This window comes from Vidua chalybeata, chromosome 14 (assembly GCF_026979565.1).
Source record: "Vidua chalybeata isolate OUT-0048 chromosome 14, bVidCha1 merged haplotype, whole genome shotgun sequence".
Lineage (NCBI taxonomy): Eukaryota > Metazoa > Chordata > Aves > Passeriformes > Viduidae > Vidua > Vidua chalybeata.
In genome coordinates this window covers 15,853,838-15,866,134 of record NC_071543.1, presented here as the reverse complement: position 1 = coordinate 15,866,134, position 12,297 = coordinate 15,853,838, and the positions used below count along the sequence as shown (strand labels likewise).

The window sequence follows — 12,297 nt, the reverse complement described above, 5'->3', positions numbered from 1 at the left end:
CCAAATGAGTCCCCTAGTACTGAGATTTCACACTTACAAGTGAGATAGTACTTGGGTAAAATTAAGCTTTTAAGCATTCAGCTTAGCTCAGTACAGTGCTAGGGGTCATCACCAAAAAAAAACCCCATTTCCCCCAAGGAACAAGGATAAGATTAATAAACCTGGCAAAGAAAAAGTTCTCCAAAAGAACTTCAAACTTTCTGAGAGTCAATTACTGTGTTTCTGACAATTTACATGTTCTGCCTAGATTCTGTTGTTTTTGCTTAACTTTTGTAACTCCTATGAAGTAACCATTAAACATTTATTTTGAAAGAATAAACAGCTGGGTAGCAGTATAATATACACAGTGCAAATCTGAAATGAATGGCCTTAGAACAAAGTGCATCCATCAAAGGGAAAGAATACTGTGTCTACAACAAGCTGGATTGAAAAAAGGCAAATGGCTGAAAAATAAATAGTGAACACCTGTGCTGAATAAATTAACCAGCTGGTTGGCAATTTTTCATTTGACCTATCTGAAGGGGTTGCTGTTACAAGGCATTAATAAGACACATTCATTTTAAGATATTCCTTTGTTAGTACCATTAATTGATGAATGGTGGAAGATAATATTCTAAATTTACACAACAATTTGTCTGCAGATGTATTATTTTTTTTCTGAATTAGGAGAAGAATTGTCTGTACAGAAGTTCAATTTGAGTCATTTTTATAGACAGTTTCTTACATTATTCAGGGATATTTGGTCCTATAGGAAGGATGTCATGAATTTAGATTATATACAGGTTTTAGACTCTCATTATAAAAAGTGTGGAGCTGCAAATAATGAAGATTTACCTATTCTTTAATGGGAAGTGAATAGAGATTTAAAATATGTAAATATTTCTGTTACCCTGCTTTTCAGAGTGATATAGAAAAATACAGTGTGTTATGAATCCAAGTTTATTTTGATTTAAAAAAGTAGTAAGTATGTTTAAAATGATATGAACTGTACATTGAGATTGGGAGAAGCTAGAAAGAAAACCTTATTCTGAAATTTTGTGTTATAAAGGTTTAGGATGAGTTAAATAAAAGCTTCATTCTTAGTTACAGAATTACTGGCAAGAGCTTTTGCAGTTTTCACAAACACCATGTTCCAAAATCCTAAAAAAAAACTCCAAAATCCAAATAGAACCCCAAAAGTTAATTGACTTTCATTTTTATTTGTAGCAGAGATTACTTTTTTGGGCAACATTTGACAAAGTACTTATCTCTCTTTGAAAGTTATAGTTACCTAATGCTGGCAATCTGAAGCAAAAAGACATAATTAATGTACAGAAACAGCCTTCACTCATTAGTGCTTCCTTGTAGCAGTTCCTGTATTTCCCAGGGCAATATTTTACCCCAGTCATGACTTAAGTGCTTCCTGGTGACTGTGCCCAGGCTTGGGAGATCACTTCCAAACTTTTCATGAGTCCATGTGAGCTCCATGAGTTCATAAATGAGGAGCAATTTTTAAAGGATACCAGGTTTTTGTTCCTTTTTGAACAGAAATCCTGCCCCTGCTTCCATCTGCAAGCCTGCAGGTGTGTGAGGGAGCATTTTGGTGTTGATGCTGAGTAATTCCTTGCTGTTCTGGGAATTTTAACCATCCTGTTAATACTCTGTGTTTGCAGGTCACCTTTAAAATCATAGTTCATTAGTTTTCAGCCAAGGTTAAATTGTTTATTCAGTGCATTAATAGCTTGTGGTATAAAGATAAAAAGATAGTTTGGAATTGTTGCTGAACTCCTTTCACTTACAATGACACTGATTTGATTCATCTCAGTGGTAGTGTAAACTAAACCAAGTTCAAAAGTCCTGCTTTCTAAGGGAGGTGTCACTGAAGTTCAACATAAAACAAGTAGATGAGATTAAAAGTGGAGGGCTGCTTTATAAGGGGAATTTTAAAGAAATGTTGTGGAAAGGAAATGAACTGCAGAGTGAAAGTTATGTGGGAATGTCCCTCCTGTGACTGGCTGCCTTCATCCCCTGTGCATGGATGTGGAGCACTTGCATAACAGCATTGCTGCTTGAACAACTCATTAGAATGCAAGGGCAGAGTTGAAACAGGAATTTGGAAGTTTTTTACTGAAGCTTTGGGTCCAAGTGGTCTGGTTCTCAATGGCCCTGCTGGGATCCTGGCTGCAGAGGAGCTGGGTTGTGTAAAGCTTGTCTGTTTTCTTCAGGGCAGTATCTCAGCTTAATGACCTTAATGCATATTTGCTTTTCAACTTCATGGGTTTTAATCCATAGGGAACACCTGGTCAAGTTGCTGGTTTTATTTCAAAATAGTCCATTTCTGTTGTTTATGTAGCTGTGTTTGTTTTATCATGAGGGCCTTGATTTTAATTTTGAGATCCTTCTATCTTTTGAGTATATGTAAAGTAAAAACTCAAATTTTTGTTGGTGTTTTTTCTTCTCAGTAAAAATAGTCTCTTGAATTACAGCTTTGGCAGCCAAAGAACCAGAGTTTGTTAGTGGGTGGAACACCTGAATGGGCCAGGATAAAGAAATTGTAATGCTTTTCCTAGAAATGCTTGAGGTTTCTGTTCTGGCACCAGCTCAAAACTTCAAACAAGTTTTTAAGACTCTTCAAAAAGACTTTTCCCCCCTCTTTTTCCCCTCTGTGTTTTTAATCAGTCAGGATTCAGCTGAAGGTGTTGAAGAAGCTGGTGCACTGCCAAAGCTGCCTGTGTTTGGAGCCCCTGCTGCCCAGGGGGTTTCTCCGGGGCCGGAGAAGGAGAGTCCAGCAGCCAAGGGGATTCCGCGGGGATCAGAGGAGAGCCCAGCAGCAGAGGGGGTTTCTCCAGGGTTGGAGAACGAGAATCCAGCAGTGGAGAGCCCTGCAGAGGAGCCACAGAGCCCAGAGGCAGAGCAGGCCCCGGGCTCTGAGGCAGCCAGGGCAGCTGCAGGGGACGGGGCAGGAACAGCCCCTGGCAGTGGAGCTGCTCCCAGCACGGCTGCAGGCGACTCCGCTCCGCAGCCGGCGAAGACGGAAGCTGCGCCCTCCGAAAATGCTGCCCAGGAACCAAAGAAAATCACCTATTCCCAAATTGTTAGAGAAGGCAGAAGGTTTAATATTGATTTAGTTTCTAAGGTAGGAGCGGAATGACTCTTTTTGTGTAAGTACATTTACTTTGCTTAAAATGCTGACATTTGTTTTAAAACCCTTCATGTTGAGATAGCACTTTGAGGCAAAATAGCCACTCTTGAGAAGTAAGAATTGTTACCCCTAAAACAAACATGAGCTATTTAATATGTGTCCTTAAGTGGTTTATAACTAAAGAGATCAAAAGACACAGCTCAGGAATATTGCCTTGAAATAAATGTCATGAAATATAGCACTTAGGTAGTACCAGCAAAATCTCTCCTTTTAAATAGTACCATTAAAAAATTATATTTTTAAACAAGGAAGAGCAATCTGCACACAGATTTTTTATCTTTTTAAAAAGATAAAAAATGTTTTTTTACACCACAGGGAAGTTTTTTCCAAATTGAATGCATCACTTTACGTATTGTTCCTAAAAAGATTTTTCAAACCTCTGGAAACTGAAAAAGGAACTCTCTTCAATAATTCATTCAATTCTTTGTGAAGACACTACAAAATGCATTATTGCAAACCTTGTGTTCCAAATGTGGATCCCACTTCCAAGCATCCTTGCAATGACATCTTCAACACCAGTCAGTGGGTGATGGTGAAGCAGATAATGCTATTTTGTATCCTTTTTATACTCTGGCTGTCCCACTGTGGGACATGGTGTCAATTGCAGCAAACCCCAGAAATTCAGACACAAGAGTGGTCAGCAGGGCAAGGCCAGGAGTTTGTGCTGGGGTTTCCCTGGCAGGGGAACATCGGCTTCCTTGTAGTGTCCTCGTTGGTGCCCCAGGAAAGCTTTATCCAGAAAGTTCCTGTGTGATCTTGCAAAGTCTGTTCCTCAGGCCAACGAGACTTTTCAATACAGACAAACATTTTCAGTTCATAGTTACATTTCTGGCCCTTCTGTGTTTCATCATATATTTGTAGCTTCTAGAAAGATTAAATTATATATGGCTAAACCTTAGCTTGGGAGTCATGGAATTTACCTGTGGGAAAGGTGCCTCTTGGTTCAGGTGATTTAGGGAGCAGCTGGTGAGGGTTTTCATGGGTGCTTTTACTGATCCTCTTCACCCACCACTTCCTTTCTCCTCCCTGTGCAGTTGCTTTATTCCCGGGGCCTGTTAATTGAGCTCCTCATTAAGTCCAACGTGAGCAGATACGCTGAGTTCAAAAACGCCACGCGAGTTCTCGCCTTCCGAGAAGGGAAAGTAGAACAGGTACCAGAAAATAACGTGCTGCATGTGTTTCATCTCTTCTTCTGAAAGTCAAGGAGCTTGCAATTGTTTTTTTGAGAATTTTGTGACAAGAAGCTGGTGTTTTTTCCTTAATTATGATTCTGATTTAATTTCTGGAAGAAAAGATGTTTGTATGTGTTACATAGAAATACTAAAATAAAATCAAACCAAACTAAAATAAAGTTGTACAGTCCAACATACATCTTTACCACAGGCTAAATGTTTAGGCCATGATTGATTGGCACTTAATTCTTGAAGATTCACAGATTTTAGGTTTCAGGTTTTAAGGTTCTGTTTTAGGTTTTAAGATTCTGACACAGACTTGATTTGTCTTTATGTTACATACAAGAGAAGTCAGTGTGATAATGGCAACAGGAGATATTGGCACAGTTAATACAAACTCTAGTGCTTATCTCTGCAATTAGAGATGCAAGTGAAAATGAAGGCAAAAATATTTTTGGATATTCTTATTGTGGAAAATTGGTAACTTTAGTTACAATAGAAAATAAAGGAAATAAATATGTAAGAAAATAATGTAATTGAAAACGGTAATTTGAAGTATCTGTTATTTAATCAGGCTGTTGTTGCTTGATGCTTTTTCGTTCAGAGTGTGGAAAGTATCTGAAATTATTAAAAAACACTTTGCAGGTGCCTTGTTCTAGAGCAGATGTCTTCAACAGCAGACAGCTCACCATGGTGGAGAAGAGAATGCTTATGAAATTCCTGACGTTTTGTTTGGACTATGAACAGCACCCCGAGGAGTACCAAGGTAGTGTCTCGTTGAACAAGGCACACTCCCTTCTGAGGAGTTCCTTCAGGGAGGCACAGTTCTGAGAGCTCTCCTGTGTTTTCACGTGGTTTATTTTTACAGATTCATTTTTAAAGTATGCTTTGACCTTTTTGTGACCTTTTCACTTCAGTGTTAAATTCTTCTACTTAAGCACTTGCTCTTCTAGTTCCCACATCATTTATTATTTACATTTTTCTTTAACAGCAAAATTATATATTACAGCAAGGTTGCAAAATGCTTTTTGTCATTTTTAAGTGTTTTTCTCCCCTCCCCCAGGTATTTTTTAAAATAATGTGATGTATCTGAATGTTCTGTCTGGTTTTTTTGATTACTAGGTAAAACTTTACAATGCTTTACAACAAATCAGAAATGGAGAAAATGGAATTTTTTAACTATGAAAGTGAATGTAATTTAATGCTCTTTAGTTGTAAAGGGCAAGTTCAAAGTGCTTTTATCAAGTGTTGGCTTATTTAGATGAGAGGAAATCAGAATAGATTTGAGCTATAATGTGTGAAGAATAACGAGCGGCGGGTCAAAGAGGGAAATCAGCTTAACAGGAGGAAGGTGCTTTGGGTTTGTGCTCCTCAGGGTACAAAGAATGAAGAGATGTCCTCAGTTCTTGGAGTCTAAAAGTAAACTAAAGCAAAGAGATAAAAACCTGTCAAAAAGAAACATTGAGGAAAGAGGAGTACAAACATCAGAGAAAATTATTAAAGATATGCAAGAGAAAAACAGTATCAAGATCTGGTAAGATTAAGAAAAAGAGTGTCTGTAATGAACTCCAGAAAATCCTGAAGGGGGAAAATCTCATTAGGCTGAAGTGGTTTATTGATTACAGGTGATCTCAGTTTACTGCTGCTGGAAGAAATGGAGGTGCTCAGAGTGAGGATATTGGTGGTATTTAGAAAATTTATTAAGTAAAAAAAGGAGATGCCACATCAATTTTAAATGAATCCATTGATTCATGTACCTAAATAACATTAGATTTATTTTACTTCCAGAGACAGTTAAACAGATTTTGTTCCTATATTTTAAAATAGCCAAAGAAGTAATTGAGAATATTTTGAGTCAGATTAGGCTAATGTAAAAACTTCAGAAATTTAAAATTGCTCTTGATGAGATCATTGCATTCGTGGGAAGGCAGACTTTTAATAGGAAGAGTTCATGAGCGTGAAGAAATTTTTTAAAGCTTTTTTTCTGTAAAATATGGAATTATATAAGGAGTTTGAAGTGAGGAAAACTTGAGAATGTTTTTAGAATGATAAAACAAAAAAAAAAATCTGTCATTTTATGGCTTTCTGCATGGCTGTACAAAGAGCAGTAAGATACATTTGTAGTAAAGCAGTGGTTGAATCTTGATCAGAATATTTAGCTTGATAATACTGCACTGATGGAAGTGTTTCTGAACTAGTTAGGAATTTATCCAGGACTGAAATAAGAGCAGATCTCTGAATAGTGTGGAAGTATGCTATTGCTTAAATACAATCTTTTCCTGGCAAAAAATCTTTCAGTTATGAAGATGACTAAAGCTTTTCAGAGATATATCAATGCCAACATGCTTTAAACATCTCCCAGAAGACTTGTGTTTCTTTGAATTTCAAAATGTGCCAGCAATAATATTATTTTAAAAGGAAGATGGAGTCCTTGATCCCTTTCTGCTCTGTCTCATCCACATTTGTTTGTTGCCAGCAAGTCATCAAATTGAAAGAAATATTGCACCTTCTCATCTCTGGCTTGTGGCACTGTGTGAGTGGCTTCTCTGAGCATAAATATCCACTCTAGCACTGGCAGTGTGGGTGCAGCAGTCCTGTTCTGGAGGGGGTGTCATTTGGGGTAATATTTTGGGTAATTTACAGGACACAGCATCCCAAGGCACTTCAATGGGTTTTTGCCCACAGTTTTTCACCTTTCTCTCAGGATTGGGAAATGGAGTTAGATCAAGTCTAACAAGTTAGATCACATTTCAAGTCTAACAGTGAATAGGTGATGTCATTGAAGACCCATAAAGTGGGTTTGTGATATTTTGAAATATTTTAATGGAGTGCTATTTCTGTGTTCTGAGATAACTCACTTTCTGGGAGTAGTTTTTCTAACTTCCATTGATTGGATGACCCATTTTCAGCAAGGTGTTTGTTGAAAAACTCACTTGCTTTTCTTTACTGGAATCCAAAAGCACTTGTTTGAGTGGAAGCACAGGAGACAGTGCAGATGTTAATTGTGCTCAGTGCCTCGTGTGCTTTTCCCTCAGCCTACGAGAGCAGCACGTTCGCTCAGTTCCTCCAGACACGGAAGTTGACCCCCAGCTTGCAGCACTTCATCCTTCACTCCATTGCAATGGTGTCAGAGACTGAGAGCAGCACTCTGGAAGGTCTTCAGGCAACAAAAAAATTCCTGCAGTGCCTTGGCCGCTATGGCAACACCCCGTTTTTGTTCCCTCTGTATGGGCAAGGAGAGATCCCACAGTGCTTCTGCAGGTAAGCCTCACTCACCCAGACATATTCCAAAAAGGAAACCCTTGTAATGTAAGAGGTATCATTCACTAGGATAATGCTTTGCAACATTTTTCATTGCATTACAAATGCAGCTTGTAGTAGCTGCTGGCTGTGGTGGCTGCTGTGAGTAAGTTATAATAATGAGAAAGCCATAATTTAACCCATATGTAGCTGCCCCTTTTTAAATCTGACAGAGGAGACTCAGTGATACCTGTCCAAAAGGGTGACTGTGCATTTGGATAGGTTGAAAAAAATTCTGTGTGAGTCTTCCCTGAAGCTGCAGGAAGGTCCATGTTGCCAATTGTTACTAATTAATGCTGAGAATGCATCTGCTATTCACAGATATATATTTAATAGTGAACTGGATTGTTCTGAAAGAGGAGAATGGTGCCATGTGTCCAGTTTACAATTAGATTTAAAACAAAACCTTTCTACATGACAGACTTTTATACAAACAGGACAATTGGTGTGAAATGATGCTCTTGGCTTCATTTTGTAGCTCTCTCTAGACTGCAAGGTTCCAGCTCCTATGAACTGAACAGCAGAGGAGATCCCATGCAGCTCTGTTTCACTGAGCCATGCTACATTCTGACATCCCAAACAGCAGCCATATGTTCTCTACTCCTTGAGCCTTAGAAAGCAAGTAAAACAAAAAAGCCCAGTTGATTCCAGGATAAAGCAAGATCCACTTCAGTGTGGCAGTGGCAGTGCAGTCCTTGCCCTGGCTCCTGAGGCGTCCCTGGCCCGTGGTTCTGGCACAGAGCTGGTGCTTGGTGCTTTTGGGGACCATCAAGGACCCGTGTGCACAGGGTGGGTGGTTTTCATTTCAGTTGTTTCCAACAGTTCAACTGCCTTTTAAAAGGCTGAGAGTTTTTTTTCATCTTTGCTTTTGCTGGCAAGCAGCCTTTCCATCTGCTCAATGTGGGTTTAATGTGGTAACCTGTAGGTCTGAAGTAAACATTAGCTCTGTTTAAAAAAAGCAGTTTTGCCTGGTGAGGCCAGTTTGTCTGAGTGATATATTTGTGCATCAGTCCTTTAAATAACAGTGCAGGATCTTACCTGCTTTGTTTGGTGCTGGACTAGTTCTGCTTTTTACATGTGTGCTACTATGAAATTGTGGTTTACAGCAGGTTGTTGGGTATTCCTGTTTGTCTGTGTGATAGATTCTGTTTCTCTTCTCCAGAGCAGTCCTTAAATTACTGCCAGAAGAATGGCCTTAGCAACTTGATCCTGCTTGGCTGTGTATAGGATGCATGCAGTTATATGTTGATAGAAACATTCTGGAATAATTGTGCTCCATTGAATAGAAATGTTATTTGCTGCCATCTTTTGTCAGTAGCCTTTCATCTGCTCCTTGAGCTGTATTTATATGGTGATTTAAAGTGCAGACCTGTGTAATTACGTGATGGGGCAGATAATTTGTGAACAAGAATTGAGGTTAGGTAACTACTCTGCATACAGTCATGCAACAGATTCTGTGTTTCTGGATTTTATGGATGTCTTTGTGTCTTTATAGGACTTCATGTGAGGCAGGGTATCTGTATGTGACCAGCAGATTGATAAATCAAAATATTATCAGAGCCATTGAAGTAGTACAATTTTGGCAGTTCAACCTTCCTTGGCTTCAAATACCTGGGGAAAAAAAATAAATTAAATAATCAAAATTTTGCTTGCTTTTTCCCCTCTGTACATTCTTATCCATGTAATTTTTCTTGCATTCTCAAAATCCCTTTGGCTTAATTTTTTTATTTAATAACCAGCACATGCAGTTTTCTGATGTGTAACAGCAGTATATTTCAAGAGTTAGCAGTAGAGGTGTCTAGAAGTATTATAAATATTCTTATCAGAAAATCATTCTGTGATGACAGGAGTTCTTCAGATGGCCTGAACTTTCTATTTCAGATCATTGATTGCTGCATTTTAGAGTTTTTTTTGCTAAAATGTATAAGTTCTACAACAAAGAGGGTATTTTAAGAGATGAAGCAAATTAATCTGTCAAACCAAAAAGTAATTATACTTCTAAAAGTTTTGTATTACAAACATTCTAATACAAAACTTTTTTAAAAATTGCCTTTTCTTTTTAAGTGAACAATTTAGGATTAATATTTTTGGAGATTAATCACAATTTTTAAAGGCGTTCTGCCCTCAGGATTGTCTTGCTCAAAGTGAGCCATATCTGAAGAATGCTGCTGGGGCTGTGGAGTAAAGAGGCAACGCCAGAGCCTATAGATCACAGCCTACAGCTTTTATCACCAGCTTATCAGAGGAAGGTGTCACCTGGCCTGTGATTTCTAACCACTGTTCTATATTCTGCTTTAATGTAAACCTCTTAAGCGTTTCTTGCAGCCAGTTACACTGTGTGTTCTCATCAAGGCTACTGTTATAAATGGCACACATGCATATTGATGGGAATGAGTCAAAGACATTTGTAAGTCACATCCTTGCATCCCAAATGAATCCTGCATAAACACCACAACCTTTTGGAACTGCTGACGACACTCGAGTGAGCAGAAGAGCTCTTCATTCTTTATTGGTTTAAGCAGGGATGGTTTAGGAGAGAAAATTAAACTTTTATATCACTGTAATGTGCATCCCAATATGGTGAGGTACAGATGGGAGGTTTCTGTCTCCATAAATTGGAGTTGTGGAACGAGGAAGGTCATTGGGAGCCTCCTGCTCTCCTGAGCTGACAAGCAGCAAAACTTCACTGGCCCTTAACAGCTTCCTTTGCTTCCTTCTTGGTACAAAACTGTTCTGACTCCTCCTTTCTAATGATGTAGCAATAGTCTGATAAGTAAAAGTGAATATAACAATATCTCATTCTTGAGGAAAGCCCAAAGAAGCCTTTACATCTGCTACTGTGTTAGCTTTGTGAACACACTGAATTTGGGGCAGAGCAGGCAAAGTTTCTCTTCAGTTTGGTTTCACATTCTTTCCTCTGGACTCTGCAAATATGAACATGCAAATTGAATTGACTTTCTGAGTAGCAGTAATTTTCTCCCATGTGAACTTTTAGAGGGAATTGGTGACCGTCCAGTGTGTCATGTCACAAAGGTTCTACAGTGACACGTTGTGTCTCTTGTGTCTTTGTTAAGAGTTATCCAAAAGCTGAGATGCTGGGGTGGCAATAGGTGCTGGAATATCCTCAGCTGCTTTGCCAGAGGAATTGGTGACTCCCTGACTTTTAGGGGTAGTTGGTCAATGATGTGCATTTCCTATAAACAGACTTTGAGCTTTCCCACTGTGCATTCAGTGGGCAGTGTCACTCTTTGTAGTAGTTCCTACAGATTCTGGCTGAAATTGTAATTTCTGTCTCCGTGACAGTGACAGCAGTAATTTAGTGATGGAGGAAAGATCTGATTAAGACAGTTCCATCTCTTTCAGTGCCCATATTTACAGGAAGATTAAGAGGCCAGGCTGAGATAAGATGGATAGTGTGATTGATTCCTATATGTATTTAAAAATGAATAATCAGTTTTACCTTTACATGTGCACTATTACCTGCTTCAGATGTCAGAGCTTCTGGGGTAGTCTCAGGTCCTTTAAAATTCACAATTATGTCCCTGTTACAATCTAGAAAGGTTTTAGTGCTTTGAAATCAAGACTGGACTTAAGGAAACCTGACTGTAATAATTTATTAAAAATTTGGAACACCATGTTTTTCAGCTAAATCTATACACAAGTATCATGTCTCTGATGTTAGCAAGATGCAGAACTTTTCCGTGTGTAAATCATATGATTTAGCATATTAATGAGAAATTCATGAGAAATCCAAACAATGTTAATTCCTGGTGACAATCAGGTGTGACAGATTTGAGTGTCAGCACATGTGAAACAATCACAGGTGATGTAAAAAACATATTGAGATATGAGTTCAGTCCTCCATTTCAAAATACCTAATTTTCATATTTATCTATCTCTTATCACTTTTAATTATTCCATTTCTTTGGACCAGAAAATGTAATTGGAATTACTGACAGCTTATCACTATTCCTTGGGTCGTACTAAAATACTGAATAGTACCAGTAGCTGCAGTCTGCTTTCTTCTTAATTGTTTTCACCTGCATTTCAGGGAAATAATAAAACTTCAAATGTGGTTTGGCATTTAAAAACAAACTTGATATATTTCTTATCACTTTGTTGGCAGATGAATGCAAAATGGGCAAGCAGAGTTAGCTGGGTTGTTTGTGGGATCAGTTGTTTGTTTTTCCCTCTAAGGAGAAACTCTTTCTTGGGATAAACATGAGGGAAGTGAGATAATCCATCATTCTGAGACCTGTTCACTAGTGATGGATGGATAGATTGGTAAAGTAACTCAATAATCTTCATTTTTTTCAGGTTATTCACAGATCAGTGAGCCTTGTCGTTAATACAGCTGTGGAATGCTTTTGTGTCCTTGCCCACAGTATTTCTCAGAATTTGACAGGAAAAGACTTTTAATTTGGAAATAACCTTTGTTGTAAAATGCATTAAGTGGATCAAACTTAGAGAATACCTTCCCATTTTAGATTTTATCTTCTGAGTGAGTGTTTGTCAAATCTTTGTTTAAAAAATTACTTGCAAATATGAGAGCTGTTCTGCTCCTTGTTATTTCTGACTAGAAATTGTGTTCTGCAGGAGGTTATACCTCATGAAGGCCTTCAGCCATTAGAATCTATCACATGG

The 12,297-nt window shown here is 38.3% G+C and overlaps 1 protein-coding gene across 3 annotated transcripts in view; it reads left to right on the top strand.

Annotated features, from left to right (window-relative positions):
- The window catches only part of CHM (CHM Rab escort protein), a 53,218-nt gene that overhangs the window by 17,936 nt on the left and 22,985 nt on the right, over positions 1 to 12,297 (top strand). For 2 of the 3 annotated variants that reach the window (XM_053955835.1, XM_053955836.1), the window contains exons 5-8: positions 2,659 to 3,115; positions 4,216 to 4,332; positions 4,999 to 5,119; positions 7,389 to 7,614. In XM_053955835.1, the coding sequence (XP_053811810.1) occupies positions 2,659 to 3,115; positions 4,216 to 4,332; positions 4,999 to 5,119; positions 7,389 to 7,614 (921 nt within the window). Of the gene's footprint in view, positions 1 to 2,658; positions 3,116 to 4,215; positions 4,333 to 4,998; positions 5,120 to 7,388; positions 7,615 to 12,297 lie in introns of those variants that run through there. The other variant, XM_053955837.1, reaches the window with a different exon arrangement.